This window comes from Leucopleurus acutus (assembly GCF_964270905.1).
Source record: "Leucopleurus acutus genome assembly, chromosome: 12".
In the NCBI taxonomy this organism is placed as follows: Eukaryota; Metazoa; Chordata; class Mammalia; order Artiodactyla; family Delphinidae; genus Leucopleurus; species Leucopleurus acutus.
The window spans coordinates 20,604,415-20,627,939 of NC_139154.1; the positions used below are offsets into that span (position 1 = coordinate 20,604,415).

The 23,525-nt window shown below is 46.8% G+C and overlaps 1 protein-coding gene across 2 annotated transcripts in view; it reads left to right on the forward strand.

Moving 5' to 3' along the window:
- The first annotated feature begins 14,623 nt into the window (after positions 1-14,623).
- NPAS2 (neuronal PAS domain protein 2) overlaps positions 14,624-23,525 on the forward strand; it is a 101,348-nt gene continuing 92,446 nt past the window's right edge. The window contains exon 1 of one of the 2 annotated variants that reach the window (XM_082851750.1): positions 14,624-14,902. In XM_082851750.1, coding sequence (XP_082707876.1) covers positions 14,766-14,902 — 137 coding nt within the window. In that variant the 5' untranslated portion in view covers positions 14,624-14,765. The remainder of the gene's footprint in view (positions 14,903-23,525) is intronic. The other variant, XM_082851751.1, reaches the window with a different exon arrangement.

Sequence of the window (23,525 nt, forward strand, 5' to 3'; positions counted from 1 at the left end):
TGCGTGCTACACACACTTTTATTCTTTTTTTTTTTTTGCGGTACGCGGGCCTCTCACTGTTGTGGCCTCTCCCGCTGCGGAGCACAGGCTCCGGATGCGCAGGCTCAGCGGCCATGGCTCACGGGCCCAGCCGCTCCGCGGCATGTGGGATCCTCCCGGACCGGGGCACGAACCCGTGTCCCCTGCATCGGCAGGCGGACTCTCAACCACTGCGCCACCAGGGAAGCCCTACACACACTTTTATTCTTTTTTAAAAACTTTATTTTGTTGAACTATGCTCGGTTTACAATGTTGTGTTGAGTTCTACTGTACAGCAAGGTGATTCAGTTACACATATATATACATTCTTTTTCACATTCTTTTCCATTATGGTTTATCACAGGATATTGAATAGCACAGTTCCCTGTGCTCTACAGTAGGACCTTGTTGTTTATCCATTCTGTATATAACTGTTTGTATCTGCTAATCCCAACCTCCCCCTGCATCCCTCCCCCGGCCCCCTCCCACTTGGCAACCACAAGTCTGTTCTCTGTGTCTATGACTCTGTTTCTGTTTTGTAGATAAGTTCACCTGTGTCGTATTTTAGATTCCACATATAAGTGATATCATATGGTATGTCTTTCTCTTTCTGACTTACTTCACTTAGTACGACAATCTCTAGGTCCATCCGTGTTGCTGCAAATGGCATTATTTCATTCTTTTTTATGGCTGAGTAGTATTCCAGTGTGTGTGTGTGTGTGTGTGTGTGTGTGTGTGTATGTACCACATCTTTATCCATTCATCCGTTGTTGATGGACATCTAGGTTGTTTCCATGTCTAGCCATCGTAAATAGTGCTGCAGTGAACTTTGGGTTGCGTGTATCTTTTCGAATTAGAGTTTTTCTCCGGATATATGCCCAGGACTGGGGTGGCTGGATCAGATGGTAACTCTAATTTTAGTTCTTTAGGGAACCTTCGTACTGTTCTCCATAGTGGCTGCACCAGCTTCCATTCCCACCAACAGTGTAGGAGGGTTCCCTTTTCTCCACACCCTCTCCAGCATTTGCTATTTGTAGATTTTTTAGTGATGGCCATTCTGACTGGTACACACACTTTTATTCTTAGCTGGATGTCTCTGCATTGCTGCTTGTGGGCGCAGGATAATGTTTGTCAGAGCAGGGAACAGACATAGGATGAGATAGTCATGATTGAATAAGCAGATATGGGAAAACAGAAGTTGAGCTTTATCTGTGGTCTGTTTCACTAACTCAAGTACTGTGTGCCCAGCACACGCCTCCTAGAAGGTGTCCTGGGCCTGCGCTTTCTCAGCCCTGGCTGACCGTCTTGATGAGGGGTCATGTCTTGCACACTCCCTGACGTCCTGAAGCCTCCACCCGGGCTTCAGAGCTGGCGTAGAAGGGGTGTCGGGCCGGTGGGCGAGTTGTGCATTGATTAGGGTCACGTCAGGATACGTTTGTAGGAGGAGAGAGCTCAGTCTCTTTTTAAAAAGAAAATATACCCTTCTCGCTCCCCTTGGAGTTTCTGCAGCGCTGTCCAGGGGTGGCTGTGAGTGAGGAGAGAGGTCTTCTAAGATATCTTTAACTTACACCACGAATATCTGAAGGTACAAAATGGGGCAACTGGACATTCCCAGTCCTGCCGGGTTGACCCTTAAAGGTGTGAAAACCAGACGTCTCTGGACCTGCTGACGCTCTGCTTGCTTGATGAACAGGACTGGGTCGCAGTCGGTGGCTTTCTTTCTGCCCATGGCCGCGTCTTCCTGGTAGAGATGCTTCAAGTCCCCCCTCCCGGGGGAGGGTGCCGGGGGCTTCCTGCCTTACGTGCTGTTTGCGTCTGTTCTGTATCTCATCTCCCCTTTGTGTCCGGAGGGCAGGCCTTTCTTCAGACTTTGTGCGAAGGGTCTGCGAGTGTTTCTTGAGGAGAAAGGCCAGCTTCCGGGACATTTGCGGCCCACCTGCGACCCCCCGTCCTGCAGATCCCCGTGTGCATTTGATAGTGGCAGCCAGGGATGGAGAGACAGAGTACAGGATGCTGCTGGGAAGCCCCAGGGAGACTCGGGCCACTAATGTCCTTACCGTGGGGATGCTTTGAGGGCAGGCATCCGGTGGGAGAGGGGACAACGCTATTCTTGTTGTAAATTGTCCCTTAACCCAAAGCCCATGGCGCATCCCCAAATGTGACCCTGGTTCTGGGGCCTTGGATGGGTCCTTCGTCTCATGAATGCGGTCGTTCACTGGGGGGTGGTACCCCCTCCCTCATCAGGGGCTGCTTCCCGCTGGGTGGGGCTGGGCCCCTCTTCGAGGCCCCTGGGGATAGCACGTTGAGAGCAGCAGTGACCTGGAGCAGAGACACCACTCTGCACGAGGAGCCCACCTCTTTTTTCCAGCACAGATAGGTCGGGGAATCAGTCACCAAGGCCGGTTTCCCAATGATGGGCTCCAGACCAACCCAGACTCTCATGTCATGTGAGGAGGTGTGTCCAGGCAGCTTGGATGGACCTTCCAGCCTCACCCCACCCCGGGCAGCTCCCGCTTCCCCCAGGGGAGCTGAGCTCAGCTGAATTGTATGTAGGGAGTGGACAGAAGGATTGTAGGATGATCTAACTTCATGGGTACCTGTGAAAAGTAAGCATGGAAAGTTGTGGTACAGTTGGAAGCATTAGGAAGGGTGTTCTGTGGGGCCCCTGCAGCCCCTGAGCTCTGAGCAGAGGTGGTAGGCTGGAGCTCCCTGGCTTTGCGGGGAGGGCCGTGCTCTCTGTTTAAACTGTAAAGAAAAGAAGTGATTGCAATGATGGGAGTAGAGGGAAGGCAATGCTTGGTACCAACCAGGTGTGCAGCAGTAGGTAAGTTACCTGCGACTCTAAAGATGCTGACCTGCTGTCATTCCAAAGTCATGGCTTCTGCTCACTGAACCATGGAAAGGAGGTGGTTCACCTTTCTTGCCCAGCCCGCCCTCTGCTAAGTGCTTTACACAGATGAGCTGTCCTGTTGGGTTCTCAGGAGGGTGGTGGAAAGTGGGGATCGTCCCCCATTTACAGATGAGCTCCTCATTCCCCAGGCTCTGTCTGGACCACCGCACTGAGTGAAGGAAAGAGGCAGGAGGACACACAAACCTAGATCTCCTTAGCTTCCAAACTAATTTTGCTGCGTCCCACAGTTAGCAGTTACAGAAGCATCCCACATTTTTATTAAACGTTATTTGAAGCTCTGATATTAAACCACAGACTCCACAGCCTGGGTGTCCGAAACAAACATGACTTCGCATCTCAAGGACATCTTCTTTTTCGTGTGCTCTTTGCAAACTTGAGTCCATTAGGATGAGCGCTCCCACGCCCAGAGGAGCGTTAGACCAATGGTTAGGTAGCCGGAGATGCCGGGCTGCAGCAGCGTCTTATGGATTCATTCCGGTTTGTCTGTGGCAGCTGAACGGTGGCTCCCAACAAAGGCCTGCACTGACGCAGTTCCGAGTATGACTCATAAATCTCCTTCCCCCCCTTGCTGATTTTTATAGGCGTCTGTTGTCCACATCCTGAGCACGCACTGTCACCCATCAGATTCTCTGGTTGACTCGGTTTACACCGTGCAGTCTAAATTCTTTAGAAGGGGGCCACTAAAAGGAATCGTGATCGGAGTGTAAGTTCCAGAGGTTGCAAGAATCACCTGTCACGTTAGATTGACCCGTCGATCAGGATATGGTAACGATTTCTATTTTGGAAATTCTTTGCTGACCGAACGATGTCATTGCAAATTTACTTAATACCAAATTTCTAACTTTCTCCTTCCATTCCTTCATTGCTTATGTCACTGTTTCCCTGAGTAGTGAATCATCAGACCCTTGGAAAAAGGAAAGCATGAAGGGAGGGCATCGTGATCATAACGGGCAGACCTTGACCTTGGAGATGCTTGTGAGATAATTGTCATAGGATCACGGAAGTTTGCTGAGTGAGGGTCTCTCTTTGGTTTCTCCTGGGAGTCTGGCTCTGTGAGGCCTCAGCCAGCTGTGGGGGAGGGGGGGAGGGGGAAGCTTTGGTAAAGCTTCGGTGAAGGATGGACCCGTCCACCTTGACTTTCCCAATTTGCGGAATGTGAGAGATCACGCTGAGAATTCCCCAGCTGGAGGGGAATTGGGGTTGCAGGAGCGGGCAGCTCTCAGGTTGGCATTCTCCATCTCCTTTAGAAGAACTGTTATTTTTCCCAGTGAATGAATCATTGCAATCAAAATGATGTGCCCTGGAGAGGAAGAATTACAATGTGGAAGTTATTTCCTAGCTTCCCCCAAAGGACCAAGGGAGACAAGTCAGCGCCATAGCTCATCAGTGACTGTTTCTCAGAGCCTTTTTATTTCTTAAATATAATGAGGAAAAATCATTATCGAGCTCCCACGTGGGAGATCCAGATGTTAATCCAAAGCGATGTGAGGTGCCTTCTCGGGGGGCAGGCTGGGAGGGCAGGAGGCATACTCGCTATTGACGGTAAATAAGCCCCAGCCGACTGGGGAGGTGCCTGCGTGGCGGTGCCCCTTGGATTGCCATTTGCTCTCGTTTGCAGTGTTTTTTTCTTTCTCATGATCGAAAGTCACCAGGTTTGGTCGGTACAGTGAGGAGGAATATTCAGATTTTCCAGCTACCTTGGGGCCTGTGATTCAAACCATTTCTCCACCAATTTTAAAAGGTCATGATTTTAGTTGGAAAAAACATGGGCCTTGCAATGCAATAGGCTTAGGGTAGTCATTTCAGTCATCAATTCATGATGATGTGGAGTGACCCACTGGGCCTCTTAAGGCTGTACAAAAAGTTCAAAATGAGAAAAGACACTGAAGAGGAAGGCTGAGCACCGATTCCAGTGATTCTTTCTGGCCCCCATCTTGTTGTTACAAATAAAGTTTTGTTGACACGGACATGCACGCTTGCTGACACACCACCTGTGGCTTCTTTCACACCATGATGGCAGAGTTGAGTGGTTACAGCAGAGACTGGATGGCCTGCATCTAAAGTACTCAGCGGGTGGCCCTTTACAGAAAAGTGTTGCCAGCCCCTGCTTTAGGAGAATGACATACCTTTCCACTCCTGGAGCCCCAGGAGTGAGCGGCCAGTCCCCAGGGGGGTCCCTGTCCCCCGTAGGATACATTAATCTCTTGTCTCCCTGCTGACGCACTGTGCTCCCCAGGGCAGATGTGGCATGAGAAAACGGTCACACTGCCACTTGCTGGTCCCTGTTCAAGGGCCAGAGTTGTGATCCATGGTGTAGTAGGTGCCTGTGAGAGAGAGCCCTTGGGGGCGGAAATTTCACTTAGGCAATGGGGATGTCATTTGCTGACCTCATTTGGGTCCTTCTATTCAATTAGGTCACTACATGCTCATCGAGGACGTCCTCGGTCATTTCAACCTCTGTTTCTTTCACTCTCTCCTCTCCCTCCCTCCCTCCCTCCCATCCTCATAAGGACCAAGTTTTTATTATCACTAGATGCTGCAGGCAGCACCCCCTGGGCGTGTGTGTCTGTCTATCTTTCCACCATGCCTACACACACACACACACGTTTTCAAGGCTGCCCCTTTTGCGCCAGGGTAAAATGAGTGAGGGACTCCGCAGCCCTGCTGGCCGGCAGCCGTAGGTGGTCTCTGGAGGTGGGGGTCTCTGGAGCACGTGTCTGGTGCCTCTGCTGGAAAAGCTCCCCCCCAAAAAAACCAGCCCTCTCTTCCCTGGTCAGGAGTGCCCCTCTGAAACCTGAGGTCTGTGGCACCCCGTTCACCCATGGTGACCTTCTCATTGGGCAGAGAGTGTGTGCATTGAAATTTTTTTTTTTTTTTTTTTTGTTTTTTGTTTTTTGTTTTTTGTTTTTGGTGGTACGCGTGCCTCTCACTGCTGTGGCTCTCCCGCTGCAGAGCACAGGCTCCGGACGCGCAGGCTCAGCGGCCATGGCACACGGGCCCAGCCGCCCCGCGGGACGTGGGATCTTCCCGGACCGGGGCACGAACCCGTGTCCCCTGCATCGGCAGGCGGACTCTCAACCACTGCGCCACCAGGGAAGCCCTGCATTGAAATTTAAGGCAGACAAGGAGAACGGATGAGGCTGGACGCACCTGCCTCCGCGGAGGCTCAGGACCACAGAGGGCATACAGAGGTTAGGGTGGTTACGCAGGGCAGAAGTGGGGTGAACGGGGGCCTCTGTGCTGTAGGGGGGCACCCTGGCCCTCCTTGCACACATGCACCCTGTCACTTACGCCTCACATGCTCTCTGCCTGGTGACCTCATGAAGTCTAAGGGATTTGCTTCAGGTCAAATGGAACAAGTGGGTCGGAATTGAAATCGAAATTGAGCTGCCTCTGAGGTCAGGAGCCCACACGTCCCGAGCAGGCGATGGGTCAGGTCAGCCCGAGGAGATGCAGTCCAGGGTGGGCTCTATCTGCAGAGCCGGGGTTCCCAGGGCAGCTCAGGGACCAGTTATTTAGGGGAGGAGACTATGGCCCATTCCACCGACAGAACGGATGGAGAGGAAATGAGATGACGCTTTTCTGGAACGCAGCGGTGGCCGAGGGCTGGTGAGGGAGCCACTGGCTTCTCCTGAAGGTACTGCTCAGAGTGGATTTTCCCTTTAGTCAGTAGCTCCTGCACACATGGCAATGTTTGTTGTAATTTTTGGTCATCAGCACGTCCCTGTACCTGGATTAACCGTGATCGCTGAGGGGTGTGTGGGAGTCGGTATTAGTCCGTTTTGTGGGAATTCAGACAGGGCTTTGGTCCTGGCTGGGTCCCCCTCTCTTCCTCCCTCCCTCCCTTCTCTCCTTCATTCCTCATATGTTCATTGAGCACCTGACACGGGTAAGGAGCTGGGCTAGACGTCGTGGCCTGGGTAACGGGTAAAGACGCCTTGTACCTAATCCTTGCCATCCAAATGGGGAACCGGATGTTGAGCGTCTGCCAGGCTTGTGCTGGTCCTGTCATACGTGCCGACTTAATTAAGCTCATTTAAAAGTCACGGCTGTCCTCGGAGGTAGGTCTCCATCACTCCTCTGATCCAAACCTGCAGTGCCTTCCCGTCTCACTCCGAGCAAAGGCCAGACTCCATCCAGTCTCCCTGGCGTGCCGCCCCCTCTCTAACCCCATCCACCACGCTGGCCTCTTGGCTGTTTCTGGCTCTTGTTGCTGTCTGTACACTCACGCCCTGTCTTCTCTCAGGCTATGGCTCACATATCACTTATCAGTGAGGCCGGTGGTGTTCCTAAAGCACTCCCTGTTCCCCCAGGTTCTCCTTTAGCTTTCTCCACACCACTTATAACCAATGACAAGCCATATGTTTACTTACATGAGTGCTTGTGGCTTGCCCTCACCACCTGCCTGCCCCCTACCACCTAAGCGCCATGGGAGCGGGGGCGTTGCCCAGCCTCTCAGGGAGTATCTATTGAATCATAGAACATCGCATGTGGATATCATCTTAGTGCTTCGGTGACCACACCTCGGTGTCTCTTCACAGAAAGACAATCCCAATAAACATCACAGCAGGCATTTGTATAGAAATTGACAATGTCAATTCTAAAACTTATTTGGAAATGCAAAAACCTAAAATAGCCAAGAATCTTGAGAAGGAAGAACAAAGTTGGAAGACTCACACTCCATTGATGTCAAGGATTCCTACAGAACTCCAGGAGTTAAGATAGTGTGGTTCTGGCATAGAGACAGACAAATATAAGATGCCGCAGGATCTGCAACATAAGATAACTTTACTTAAACAGCAGGTTCCTTATGTTTTCAAATAAAACGCTCAGTGTGTTTCCAGGTGAAGTACCTCTAAGTTTAAACATAGGTCCAAGCGTTAATCTGATCAGAGTTCAATAATTATATATCAAAGTCTCAAAACACAGGGGAAATCGTGCATTTTGTGTACTTTTTTTGAGACTAATAATTGGACCTACCATCTTCGGTTTAGAGATTCTTCATCTGAAAACAGGATACTTGGAAGTTGAAGAAAAACACATTGTACATACTACGTGTAAATGTAACTACAGTACGATTTGAAGATAAGTTTATTGCTACTTCAGCGGGTGACCACGGTCAACTTAACAGTGATACAGCCTCTTAATACCCTTGAGATGATGTGATGAGAATGGTACTTGAGGACTTCCCTGGCGGTCCAGTGGTTAAGACTTCGTGCTTCCAATGCAGGGGGTGTAGGTTTGATCCCTGGTCAGGGAACTAAGATCCCACATGCCGCGCGGCCAAAAAAGAAAAACAAAGAATGATACTTCACCTCTGTGGGCTTTCTCCTAAAAACCCATCTGCCCAATCTGGGAAAAACACCAGACAAACCCACATTGAGGGACAGTCTACAAGTATTCCTCAAAATGGTCAAGGTCATAAAAAACAAGGGAAGTCTGAGAGACTGTCATAGCCAAGAGGAGCCTGAGGAGACATGACAGCTAGATGGAGTGTGGTCTCCTGAATGGGATACTGGGACAGAGCAAGGACATTAGATCAAAACTAAGAAAATATAAATGAAGTGTGGACTTTACTTAATGATAATGTATCGGTATCAGTATTGGTTCGTTAATTGTGACAAATACACCATAGTAGTGTAAGGTATTTATAACAGGGGAAACTGGGTGCAGGATATGTGGGAACTCTCAATACTGTCTTTGCATTTTCTATAAATCTAAAATTGTTCTAAAAAATAAAGTTTACTTTTAAAAATAAGTTTAGGGAATTCCCTGGCAGTACAGTGGTTAGGACTCCGTGCTCTCACTGCCGAGGGCCCAGGTTCAATCCTTGGCTTGGGAACTAAGATTGCATAAGCTGTGCGGCGTGGGAAAAAAAGTCAATTGTATTTCAGTATACTAGCAATGAATACCCCAAAAATGAAATTAAGAAAAAAAATTGTATTTAAAAAAAATAAGTTTATCCTATGTGTCTGAACTTTAAGGATACCCTATAGATAAATAGAACTGAAAGAGATTCTGTACAGACACACGGATATAGGATCACACAAGATATTTGACAAAGTGACAATGCAATTGGGAAAGAAATATCTTTTCAATAAATGATCCTCGAACAGGTGAGTATACAGATGGGGGAAAAAAGGTGATCCTTGACCACTATCTTACACCACACATAAAATTTAATTTGCAATGGAGTGTAAATCAGTGTAAAAGCTAAAATGATAAAGCTTCTACAAGAAAACGTAGGATCATTCTTCATGACACTGAGGTGGCGAAGACTTCTTAGGACACAAAAATAAAAAATACATAAATTACACTGTATCAAAATTAAAAACCGTTCATCAAAAGACATCGTCAAGAAAGTTAAGAGACCAGCCACAGGCTGGCAGAAAATGTTCACAGTACATATATCTGGCACAGTACTTACATCCAAAAGAGAGAAGCTTCTACAGATGAGTATGATGAAGATAAACAGCCCAATTTCTTTAAAAAAGAGGAAGGAAAAGAAAGAAAAGTGGGCCAAACACTTGAACAGACGCATCACAAAAGAAGCTGTCTAGACAGCAAATAAGTCCATGAAAAGATGCTCAACATCATTAATCATCAGGGAGATGGAAAGTCAAATCCCCATGAGATCCCAGAACATACCCACTAGAATGACTAAAATTAAGAAGACATAACCAAGTGTTGGGTGAGAACGTGGAGCCTCTGGAACTCTCATGTGCTACTGGTGCAAATATCAAAGTGTACAGTCACCTTGGGAAACAGTGGGGCAGTTTCTAATATAGTAAGCATATGGCTATACTGTGATCCAGCAGGTACACTCTTAGTTGTGTATACCCGAAAGAATGAGTGCTTATTTCCACCAAAACGCTTGGATATAACTTATCCTGGTGAGGTTAATTTTGACCCCGGGTGAAGGTGGTATCTGCCAATCTTCTCTACTTATAAAGTTACTATTTTTCTTTTATAATTAATAAATGTCTTGAGGGAGATACTTTGAACCATGCAAATAACCTGATTCTCCTCAAACTTTTGCCCGTTAATTTCGGCATCCCTCAGTGGATTTTGCCTGCAACAGTTATTACTTCGGTGTACTGACGGTGATCTTTGATTTCCCTTCTTCCTTCTACATTTATTAGTTGAAATTCTTCTGTAAGGGAAACCCGTCCCCTCCTCCATTTATTTATTCATTTAATTATTTATTTGTACCAGTGGACTCATGAATATTTAGTTTATTCTCTGGGTTACTATCCATCGTTACAGATTTTGTTGTTCCAATAGTTCCAGGCTCTCTTTTCCTCAGCCTCTCATCATTCTCATTGGTTAGTATTTCTTGAGTGGTCAGTTAGTAGATGCAGATGCCTATACTTGAAATTTCGGGAGATGTTACAAGGTGTAAAAAGACTCCAAATAGTTTGTGTTCCAGAAAAAGCCAAGAAACCCAGAACTGGAAGAGCCCCCAAGAAATGAAATGTACTGGGTAGGCGGGGTCTCCTCCCTGTGCCCCTCTACCCGTCCCCACCATCCTGTCTGCCCCGGAGGCTCCCCTGTGAGGATGTCATAAGTAGCCTCCCTCTCTGTCTTCTGGGTGGTGTGGCCAACAGGAGACACAAGTGAGAGACTGGGGAGGGCGGACAAGGAGGTGAGGTATTTATCCCCTCGTCTCCCTTCTTACAAGGTTTCTTCAGGCTGACTGCATCCCTCCACCAGATGCCACCTCTCCTATATGACACGCTCCTTCCAGGTCCAGGTAACCAGTTCCCTCTTGTCCCTTGATGCACAGAGGTGTCAACAGCTCTGCTGACACCAGCCCTAGGTACCTGCAGCATCTCTCCTGGTTTCCCTAGCCACCCCACCTCCACACACCTTTACACACAGCCTCCTTGCCGTTAAGTCCTGTTTCCTGTTGGGACTGTGACGAAGAAACCCCTAAATGTCTAGCCCGTCTAGGATGTGTGGTTATCTGGAGTAAAAATACAGGCGCTTTCCACCGTTGTTCACTTTGGGGGTTAATCATATCAACGGTTATTTTCTCAGCTCTAACAGAATCTCCTTTGCCTTCATTGCAGCTCATTTTCTCTTCCCTGGCCTTCTGTGGTCATTAAAAACAAAAAACAAACAAAAAAAAAAACTGCTGCTCAAAATCCTTTTTAATTGGAACTTCTTTTTTAAAAAATTTTTTTGTTGAAGTATAGTTGATTTATAATGTTGTGTTACCTTCAGTTATACAGTAAAGTGATTCAGATATATAGATATATAGAGATATATGTATTCTTTTACATTCTCTTCCATTATAGTTATTACAAGACATTGAGTATAGTTCCCTGTGCTATACAGTAGGTCCTTGTTGGTTATCTATTTCATATATAGTAATGTGTATATTTTAATCCCAAACTCCTAATTTATTCTTCTCCCCTCTTAATTGGAAACTCTTTATACAATTGGGAAAAGTCGCTGTCACCCCTTAAACTTCTCTGTTGTTCCTTTCACCCAACCTCACAGGACTACTTTTCTTCCCCTTTTCCCTCTTTCTTGTGTGCTTTGGGCCCCTCCGCATGATGAATTAAAAGAGTGACTCAAAGATACAAGGGGGGAGGGACACCCATGTTCCTCATAATGGTCCAAAGGTGCAGGCAACCCAGGGTCCCTCAACAGAGGATAGGTAAACAAAAGGTGGTCCGTACCTACAGTGGAATATGATTCAGCCTCACAAAGGAAGGAGATTCTGACACATGCCAAGACATGATGAACCTTGGGGCATTATGCTAAATGACACAAACCCATTACAAAAGGACAAATCCTGTATAATTCCACCTATATGAGGGCCCTAGAGTCGTCAGAATCGTGGAGACAGAAAGTAGAATGGTGGTCATGAGGGGTTGGATGAAGGAAAGTGGGGAGTCAGTGTTTAATGGGGACAGAGTTTCAGTTTTGCAAGATAAAAAGAGCTCTGGAGATGGACGGTGGTGATGGTTGCACCACAATATGAATATACTTAATGCTACTGAGCTGTAGAGTTTAAAATGGCAAATTTTAAGTTATATGTACATTACCGCAATTGTTTTTTTATGTGCGCTTAACTTTTTAATTTAATTTTTCTTTTATATTGGAGTATAGTTGATTTAAAATGTTGTGTTAATTTTAGGTGTACAACAAAGTGAATCAGTTATACATATACATATATCTGTTCTTTTTCAGATTCTTTTCCCATATAGGTTATTACAGAATATTGAGTAGAGTTTCTTGTGCTATATTGTCGGTCCTGTTGTTTATCTATTTTATGTATAGTAGTGTGTATATGTTAATCCCAAACTCCTAATTTATCCCTCCCCCCAACCTTTCCCCTTTGGTAACCATAAGTTTGTTTTTGAAGTCTGCGAGTCTATTTCTATTTTGTAAATAAGTTCATTTGTATCATTTTTTGAGATTCCGCATATAAGTGGTATCATGTGATATTTGTTTTTCTCTGTCTGACTTACTTCACTTAGTATGAGAATCTCTAGGTCCATCCATAATTGCTGCAAATGGCATCATTTCGTTCTTTTTTATGGCTGAGTAGTACTCCATTGTATATATGTACCACATCTTCTTTATCCATTCCTCTGTTGATGGACATGAGGAAGGCATGGGAGACAACAGGTGTGACAAAACAGGACATTGGTGTGAAGCTTCTGGGGCAGGTGCTCCTGGGGAGCACAACTCAGGCGTGTTCTCTTCCCTCAGGTGCAGTGGAGCAGAGTGACTTAGGGGTCAAGTGACAGGAATAGGGCAAGGAAATGGGAGGGATGGGAAAGAAGAGAACGTGGGTGTAGAACATCAGGGCTTCATGGATTCAGGAAGTGTTTAAGAACAGAGAGAGAGGAATCAGAGCTGCCGCAGTTGATACAGAGTAGCTCTTAGTCATTTGTAGGTGTTTCTACAACGTTTCATATATGACAAAGCAGCCCCTGTCATCCAAACAGGATTCCAGATCCTCAGCAAAGCAGACCGAAGCCCACATCCTCCCGTAAACGTGCTCTGCCCAGGGGTACCTGGTAAGGGGCACGGCTTTTACCCTTTTACCATGGCTGGATGCGGGCTCATGCCCTCAGCACACAGGCAGCCACCGCTTTCCATGGAGTGCAGACCTGGGGTAGCACATCATTAAACAAATGGACTGCATTTTTCATGTCTTAAAGCTCTGAACAGATTCCATCTGGGAAACATTAAGCAGATGCCTGTTTGCAGATATGCTAACCCCATTCTAATTATGCCACAGGCCTCAACTGCTGAATGGGGTTTCTTGCGAATCTGTCACTAAAATATGCCTGCTATTAACCGAATGGGGCTTGTAAGTAAATAGGGGCTGTGACTGCAGAATTCCTTTTCCTCTTTGCCTCAGACTCATGCCTGGGCTCACAGCAGACCAAAAACTACAAAACAAAATTATCTCAGAGAAAAGATTCATTTGTCCCATTACAAATTTTTACCTAATGTTACTTTTTTTTTTTTTTTTGCGGTATGCGGGCCTCTCACTGTTGTGGCCTCTCCCGTTGCGGAGCACAGGCTCCGGACGCGCAGGCTCAGCGGCCATGGCTCACGGGCCCAGCCGCTCCGCGGCATGTGGGATCTTCCCAGACCGGGGCACGAACCCGTGTCCCCTGCATCGGCAGGCGGACTCTCAACCACTGCGCCACCAGGGAAGCCCAAATGTTACAACTTTTATGTATGGTTCTATTGGATTTGCTGTTTGGTTGAGAATTCTTATATTCATGTTCATGAATGAGATTGACCTAGAATAATTCTTTCTGTTAATATCCTTGTCTACTTTTGTTACAAAATTCATACTGGCCTTTTCATAAAATGAGTTATTTTCATAAAAAAAAAACTGTCATCAGGAACTTGGAATTTTGAGAGTAAAGGTTAGTGCATTTGCAAAGTGTTGATTCTGGAGTTCTGATGTCAGGCCCTCCCTCTGTTTAGAGACCAGAAGCGTGTGGGTCACGGTGGTCCATTTCTTCTGTGGTCCCCACCCTTATCTCCACCACACTTTGCCTCCAGTTCCCCCAACTCTGGCCTCAGGGACACCCTGAAAGTCTTTCTGCATGGAGGGGCTGGAGGGGAACCTCCCCCAGACAGATGCGACTCTGGGAAACGTGTGAAGGAAGAGTAATCAGGGATGTGGCTCTGAGGGGTGAAGGACCACAGGCCTGTGTGTAGCAGGGGACACCAGGTCAGTCGGCCCAAGAGCCTTTGAGCCAGCGGCCTGGGAGAGTAGAGGCCCAGGCGATGAGGTTTGGGGCTGTGAGAACATTCCTGGATTGTTACTTCATTTTTCACATCTGTGTACCTTGACTATCTAGGGGGTGTACATGCCTTAAAGATAGGGGAGCAGTTATACTTTTTGGGGCCCCGATCCCTCCAGGCTGCATAAGAGGAATTTGTGTATTTAAATGAACAGATAAAGAAATGCTCTCCTTCAGAACATCTCGGGCAGCTTGCAGGTTTGAAATAAACAGATGCTTTGTTGAGCTGGGTCCGGAAAGCAGTTCCCAGAGTGTGATCTAGGGACCCGGGGGGGTCCTTGAGGTCAAAACAGTTTTCCTAATGTTAACATATCATTCGCCTGTTTACTCTTTTGAGTATACAGTGGTCTTTTCCAGAAGCTCTTGGAGTTCTGTTGATGACATCTCTCTGATGCTTAATGGAATATTGTACATTTAAGCTTTTCTTTTCACCCACATACACGAGGTCTTCAGAGTCCTCGGTCATTTTTGAGAGGGTGCAAAGAGTTGCTGGAACCAGAAAGTTTGAGAACCTGTGGATTAAGGCATGTGATTTAGATCAGACCAAAATGATGGCAACCAGAAAGACCTGTGAGAAAGGTCGAGAATCAGAGAGTCATCATCTGTTCTTTTTTTTTTTTTTTTTTTGCAGGAAAAACTGCCGAGACAATCTAATGGATGAAGATGAGAAAGACAGGGCAAAGAGGTAAGAGGGGCGACTTCCCCGCCGCGGCTGTGTCGTGTGTCCGCCGTCCGAACCCCGCTTGTGCTCACTCTACAGCGGACAGCACGGCCAGGCAGGGGGCTGGGGCACATGTGCTCCTTGAAATACTGCGTCGCTCCGCTGAAAAAATTCAAGCCAGTTCCCTTAGTTTTGTTCCTTATCCAGAAATTACTGATCGTTTGGGACTTGCCAAGTGGTTTATAGCTTTCACATGTCCATGTGGTGACCCTGTTGACGGGGGCCTGCTTTCAGAAGCCTCCAGTTACTGCATTTCCAGGATGGACACTGCGTGGCAAGGCAGCCTGATTAGAGCCAGGCCAGGCTGGGTTTAAATCTTGGATGTGCTGTCAGGGAGCTGTTGGCCCTGGACAGTAATTGGAATAATCATCAGCACGCAGTGAACATGGAATAACCATCCTCGCTGGGCTAAGCTCTTCCATATATGGTATCTCAGCTTCCTCATCGGAAAATGGAGCTATGACAGCTGCTTGGCACTGTTGTCGGGTTGACCAGAAAGCCTAGCTTGGTCGCTGGCATGTCAGCGCTGTTAGAACCACGTCCATGCTTATTCCTTCACTGGACATTTATTGAACACCTACTGTATATGAGGTGGAATCATAAAGTAGATATTTTGTTTTATTTTATTTTATTTTTATTTTTTGGCCTCACCGCGGGGCATGCGGGATCTTAGTTCCCTGACCAGGGATTGATCCCGTGCCCCCTGCATTGGAAGTGTGGCGTCTTAACTACTGGACCCCCAGGGAAGTCCCCCATAAAGTGGATATTTTGAAGGTAGAGGCCAGTCGGATGTTACCTATCTCGTACGATCAGACCGAGTTGGCAGTGACCACACCAGGCTCTGGGGTAATAAAGATGAATGAGAGGCGTGCCCATGGGAGGGCCCAGGTGAATGGTGGTGATGGGTAGGTGACCACGGATCATTAGGTTGCACGGGGACGGGCCCAGCAGTGGTGTCCTATGGCGACACGGGATGTCCTGTCTCAGGAAGGCCTTTACTCAGGCCCGGGGGACTAGCCTCCTTCCTCCAAGCTCTTTGCTCTCTCCTCCTGCCACTGCCTGTGGCTGGCAGGTCCCTCCGCCCTCTGGCAGCCTCTTAAACACCTACAGGGCTGAAGGGTTTGCCCACCTCCCTTCACAGAGCCCACTACCTGATTGGCACCTACAGAATCCTCCACTTTCGAATGACGGAGCCCTCAGAAGTCGCCCCGTTCAGCAGCCCCGGGGGTGTCTGTCCGTCCGCGTCACCTGGTGTGGGGGCAGCCATGAGAACAATAAGTCCCCAGCCACTCAGACCTCTGAGACCTGAATCTTCCCCTGTGGGGCGCAGGGGAAGTGTGCCTTGGTTGCTAATTTCCCAAACATTTCCTTAAGAACATCAGGGAGCAGGGCAATGCCGGAGGGGTAGGCAAGCTCAGGTTGGGGTGGAGTGAGGATTGCTGGAGCTGGAGGACCCAGGTAAACCAACAGTAATATGAGGAACTCCCCGGATTATTCTGAACTAACAGGCACATCACTTGGCACTGGGGACCATGGCTCCCTTAGGCCACCACCTACAAGGGCTGTAAAATCCACGTGGGTCCCAGGCAACATGCAAATGAATAGATCAGATGAGACCAGACTGGAACGGAGTCCTCATGCCGCCTCTCCCTGGCAGGCTTCCAGCTCTCTGCGCTGGGGCACCTCACCTCTTGGTTGCACGCCAGGTCGCTGTGGAGACAGGGCAGGAGGCAGAGGCCTGAGCTGCATTCCTGGCTGGCGCGGTCCTACCTGATGGATTCCAATAAGCCCCTTCACCTCGCTAAGCTTCCACCTTCTCAGCTGCAACACGAGGGTCATCATTTCTGCCCTGCCCTCCTCGCGGGCTATTTTGGGAACAGCCACAAAATACACCAAGAAGCTTTTTATTTTTTAAGTATTCATCGCTGCCTGTGTGTGAAGATGCAGGACATTTTTCATGAACACATTTATAAGCTACTCCCATTAGCAATAATGAAAAGGTCAGTGGTGCTGGCCAGTGGTCACTGGGCGTGTCCTGTGTGCCCTGATAACTTTCGGGTGCACGGTACCAGGCTAAGTACTTTTCTATGCATTATCTCATATCAACTCCTCCACATTCCTTTGAGGTGTGTATCATCCTTATTCCCATTTTACAGCTAAGGAAACTAAGGCCTAATAAGGTTAAGTAACTTGTCACACCACCCTAAAGCTCTAACAAGTAGCAGAAGTGGAAGATAAATACAGGCTTCCTAAACCTTGGACTCTGTTCTTATTCTCCGGACCACACACATATCTCTTCACATGAGAGCTAATTTGGTCCGTCTGGCAGGCCCAGACCGTGTGCTGATGTGACTTTGAGTCCATAGCAGTTTGGCTTTTGCCATCATCATCTTTAATGTCACCCCCAGGCCCGCAGTCTTAGTCCTGTCTTTTTACTGCACGGCTTACCTCAAAATCAGGAAGAGGTCAAATGCATGTTTAGGCTCTACCATGCTCAGAGATCATCCAATATAGGTATTCCAATAAAATCTTGGCTAAAAATTCTTAGAAATCCATGTATGCAGTTCCTTTCCATTTATTCCCACCCCCATTTGCTTTGAGCCGTGGGCACCCATGCCACCAAATCGCCTATCTGGAAACCTCCCAGCATAGACACTGGGCAGTGAGGCTGCTGGTCCTTACTCCCCTCTTGTCCTCAGGTGGGGAAACGGGTTTTAGAATGTTTAGGAATACCCAGATCTCTTCGCCAGAATAGCAGCAATAATGCAGTATTCTTCGTAACACGTGGGGGAAAAAAAACAAGGACAAAACAAAGACAATACTAAGATTGTATCACTTCCAAAGCCTCTAGCTATGTGGGTTTTATAGCAGCAACGTGGGAGGCCCTTCCCCTAATCCCACCTGGAGGTCTGATATGAATTGTTTTCTCTCCCGGTATTTTTGATGAGATTTAGCTTCAGATCAGATCTCTCGTTGTCTCCAGAACACAGGAGCTATATTAGGCAAGGTTTTCAAAGCTTTGGGGAATTCATGGGTTATTTGGATTGTTTGATCAAGTATTCTAAACCAGGACACGGATCCACTTTCTGCTGTGAATTTCCATGTAAAGCCAGTGAGCATTGAGCGCCCTATTGTGTGTACAGAACTATGTGCTTTTTCTTTAGGGAAGATGTAAAAACATGGTCCTTGTACTCAGAAAAGAAACAGTTTGATTGAGAGACATTTGGATCCCTAGATAATGAGGCACAGTTTACCAGTCATAAGCACATTTTTCTAATTCTGATGTGACACTGTTTGGCTGTGTGTGTGTGTGTGTGTGTGTGTGTGTGTCATCCAGGAAGTAGTGTGGTGTGGCAGGAAGTGCATGGGCTTAGAATCAGACAGTCCCAGCTTTGATTCTTGCCACTTTTACTTTCCGTCCTTAGACGAGCTTAAAAAAAATCCTCTCCTAGCCTCAGTTTCCTGCTCTGTAAAATGGGGGTGTTAATAGGAGCACGCTCTTCCTAGGGTTATTGCAGGAACTAAATGGAGCTCAGTATAAGACCCTAGCACAGTGCAGGGTACACAGTGCTAATAAGAAAAGCTAACACTTCCGGGGCACACACTGTGTGTCTGCAGCATTTTACATGCATTAACTCTAAACCTCGACATAGGTTATTTTTAGTCCCATTTTACAGTGGAGAAGCCGGAGGCTGAGGGGTCACACAGGCAGGCAGGGATTCACATTCAGGCATCAGTTCCTAAAGTCTGGGCTCCTGACAACTTCTCATAACATGATTCACCCACATGCCCAAGGGGTAGGGACAGAAAGCATTGGAAGAATCATCACTTTCCAAAGAAAGCAAGCTTCTATAACTGGGCAGTATTGTAAAATACAGCTCATTCCATTTCTTGATAGAACTGAATGCTAAGAAGAAAGTCTTTCATGAGAGCCTCCTTTAATCCAATATTAAATGGTCAGTTCATTGGCATTAACTAAAATTACATCATCTCTTATCAGTGAAGGTCTATTTCCATAACCTCGTGCATTTTCACTGAGGGAGGGAGGATGGGTGGTGAGTTTAGAATTGTGCTGCCCCTTGCAGGACATTTGGTCCTGTCCAGAATGTCCATGAGACACTTGGTCCATAAGATATTTGGTCCATGCCAAAAGGCCCTTGAAATTTGGTCCTATCCCTAACATCCATGAACATATTTGGTCCATGCCAAATGGTTTTGGACAGGACCAAAATATCAAGGACCTTTTGGCATGGACCAGATGTCTCCCTGGAAGTTTTGGATAGGACCAAATTTCAAGGACATTTTGGTGTGGACCAAGCATCTTATGGACCAGGTGACTTATGGATGTTTTGGACAGGACCAAATGTTTGCTAACCATGTCACCTTTTCTTAAAATCAATGTATAGTTGATTTCCAATGTTGTGTTAGTTTCAGGTGTACAGCAAAGTGATTCAGTTATACATACATATATATCCATAATACATACATATTTTTTCAGATTTGTTTCCCATTTTCAGATTCTTTTCCATTTTAGGTATTACAAGATATTGAGTATAATTCCCTGTGCTATACAGTAGATCCAGTTGTTTATCTTTTTTTTTTTTTTTTTTTTTTTTTGCGTTATGTGGGCCTCTCACTGCTGTGGCCTCTCCCATTGCGGTGCACAGGCTCCGGACGCGCAGGCTCAGCGGCCACGGCTCACGGGCCCAGCCGCTCTGCGGCATGTGGGATCCTCCCGGACTGGGGCATGAACGCGTGTCCCCTGCATCGGCAGGCGGACTCCCAACCACTGCGCCACCAGGGAAGCCCCTGTTTATCTATCTTATATATAGCAGTTTGTATATGTTAATTCCAAATTCCTAGGTTATCACTCCCCCCACTTCCCCTTTGGTAACCATAAGTTTGTTTTCTGTGTGTGAGTCTGTTTCTGTTTTGTAAATAAGTTCATTTATATCATTTTTGAGATGCCACAGGTAAGTGATATCATATGGTGTTTGTCTTTGTTGTATGGCAGACTTCACTTAGTGTGATAACCTCTGACCTTCATCCATGTTGCTGCAAATGGCAAAATATCATTCTTTTTTGTGGCCTTTTGTCGATAAGGATCAAGAGTGTCAGGCAAGAGTAGCTGCTGCTTGGAGTTCTCTGCAGGGCGAGAGCTGGTTCTGAAACACAAGCTAGACCATTATATTATTCTTTGACCCTAGTCCTTAGTCTCAACACCAGTGAAATGGTTCAGACAAGAGGGAGGAGTTAAAACAGAACAAATAAGAAGCTTATACATTCAGTTTTTTAAAAATATTTATTTTTGGGGGGGGCCGCGCTGGGTCTCCGTTGCTGTGCACGGATTTTCTCTAGTTGTGGCGAGCGGGGTCTCTTCTTCAGTGTAGTGCGCAGGTTTCTCATTGCGGTGGCTTCTCTTGTTGGGGAGCACGGGCTTCAGTAGTTGTGGCATGCAGCCTCAGTAGCTGTGGCTCGTGGGCTCTAGAGCGCAGGCTCAGTAGTTGTGGCACACAAGCTTAGCTGCCCCACAGCATGTGGGATCTTCCTGGACCAGGGCTCAAACCCGTGTCCCCTGGATTGGCAGGCGGATTCTTAACCCCTGCGCCACCAGGGAAGAGTCTCTACATGCAGTTTTGCAGAAGCAGGCATTGCAGAAGGAAAAGCTTCAGCATTGGGAGGCTTGTTGTTACTTCCGGTCCCTCCTGGGGGTGTTGGTTGATGTGGACCAATGACAGCTGCCATTCCATCACCCTCGCATCAGGATTGGTTAAGTAAGCATGTGAGCAAGTGGAAGATACAGAAGGGGATACGGAGCATTACCCTGCCCTCCAAGAGCTTTGAGGCAGGTTGGGGGCATCCTCCAAGCATAAAGGGGAAAGAACGTACCCGAGCGGTGTGTTGGGCAGAGCCGGGAGAATGAACAGAATTTGTGGGCCCTGCTTTCTCAGCTGGGTGTCCTTTCGTGGAGAGTAACTTGGTTAAGAGGGGAGACTGACCTCGTTGTTTTATTTCTCTGTTGTAAATTATGTAGGTGTAACAGGAAAGGCCGGCCTGCACCATGAAGGTTGTAGCCCACTTGGAGGACTTCTGCCCTGTGCACACTTGCCGATGCCCCTGTGGCAGGCTCAGTGCGGAGTGAAAAAGCCTTGCCCTGGGCATTGCATGTAGCTGTTCCCAGCTGGAGCCCATCTATCATGCTAATTTTGCTGTGTTTTTCTTCCTTAGGCTCCTGACTGGGTGTTCTGTACATCGTCATAAGCCCACACACAGGGAAAAAACGGCAGTAAAAAATTCGAGGCTCCTTTCTGTCTCTTTTATTTGGTGATTAAGGCAGCAGCAGGCATTGCGAGAACATAGTGGTATCAGGACACACGAGTCATTCCTCTTACCCTGTAGTTTCCAGATGAGTGACTCTGCATTCAAAGCAAAGGGGAGGGTAGCAGTGTACTTGCAGGCAGAATGCTAATTCTTCCTGTGGCCCAGTAAACAGAGACGGGAACGGTGCCTCCTTCTGTTTGGGGCTCTTGGCTTTCACCCTAGTGGGGTCCCTTGGTTGACAAGAAGACTTGTCAGAAGGAGAAATGTTTTCCTGGTTGGCCTAGAAACTTGGGACTGTCCCAGCTCAGAGAGACCTGGCACCTTCCTGGGGGCATCTAAGGCAAAGGGTAATTTCCTTAACTCCCTTTCAATCATTTCAATACATTTTACTTTTCTAATTTTTATTTTATGTTGGAGTAGATTAGCAATGTTCTGTTAGTTTCAGGTGTACAGCAGAGTGATTCAATTACACATACACATGTATCTACTCTTTTTTTTTTTTTGGGGGGGGGCTGCATTGGGTCTTGGTCGCTGCGCGTGGGCTTTCTCTAGTTGCAGTGAGTGGGGATTATTCTTCGTTGTGGTGCGTGGACTTCTTATTTCGGTGGCTTCTCTTGTTGCAGAGCACAGGCTCTAGGCGCTCGGGCATCGGTAGTTGGGGCATGCAGGCTCAAGAGTTGTGGCTCACGGGCCCTAGAGCACAGGCTCAGTAGTTGTGGCGCACGGGCTTAGTTGCTTCATGGCATATGGGATCTTCCCGGACCAGGGATCGAACCCGTGTCCCCTGCACTGGCAGGCAGATTCTTAACCACTGTGCCACCAGGGAAGTCCCGTATCTACTCTTTTTCAAGTTCTTTTCCCATTTAGGTTATTACAGAATATTGAGCAGAGTTCCCTGTGGTATACAATAGGTCCTTATTAGTATCTATTTCATATATAGTAGTGTGTATGTATCAGTCCCAGTCTTCCAATTTATCCATCCCCCCTTCCCTGCTTACCCCCCAGTAACCATAAGTTGGTTTTCTACATCTGTAACTCTGTTTTGGTTTTGTAGATAAGTTCATTTGTAGCCCTTTCTTAGACTCCACATATAAGCAGTATCATATAATATTTGTCTTTCTCTGCCTGACTTACTTCACTCACTAGGATAATCTCTAGGTCCATCCATGTTGCAGCAAATGGCATTATTTCGTTCTTTTTTATGGCTGTGTAATATTCCACTGTATATACGTACCACATCTTCTTTATCCATTCCTCTGTTGATGGGCATTTAGGTTGCTTCCATGTCCTGGCGATTGTGAATAGTGCTGCAATGAGCATTGGGGTACATGTATCTTTTCGAATTATGGTTTTCTCCTGATATGTGCCCAGGAGTGGAATTGCTGGATCGTATGGTAGCTCTATTTTCAGTCTTTTAAGGAACCTCCATACTGTTCTCCATAGTGGCTGCACCAGTTTACATTCCCACCAACCGTGTAGGAGGGTTCCCTTTTCTCCACACCCTCTCCAGCATTTATCGTTTGTAGAATTTTTGTTGATGGCCATTCTGACTGGTGTGAGGTGATACCTCATTATACTTTTGATTTGCATTTCTCTAATAATTAGTGATGTTGAGCATCTTTTCATGTGCTTTTTAACCATTGTCTTTGGAGAAATGTCTATTTAGATCTTCTGCCCATTTTTTGATTGGGTTGTTTGTTTTCTTTGATATTGAGCTGCATGAGCTGTTCGTATATTTTGGAGATTAATCCCTTGTCGGTTGCTTCGTTTGCAAATATTTTCTCCCATTCTGAGGGTTTTCTTTTCATTTTGTTTATGGTTTCCTTCACTGTGCAAAAGCTTTTAAGTTTAATTGGGTCCCATTTGTTTATTTTTGTTTTCATTTCATTATTCTAGGAGGTGGATTGAAAAAGATCTTGCTGTGATGTATGTCAGAGAGTATTCTCCCTATGTTTTCCTCTAAAAGTTTTATAGTACCGGCCTTACATTTAGGTCTTTAATCCATGTTGTTTATTTTTGTGTATGGTGTTAAGGTGTGTTCTAATTTCATTCTTCTCCATGTAGCTGTCCAGTTTTCCCAGCACCACTTATTGAAGAGACTGTCTTTTCTCCATTGTATATTCTGGCCTCCTTTGTCATAGATTAGGTGACCATAAGTGTGTGGGTTTCTCCCAACCTATTTGAAATTGAAAAAGGACGCTCGGAAGTCCACCATCTTGAAAATGCAGCCTTCCTTCAGAAAAGTCTAAACATTTCTCTTAGAATT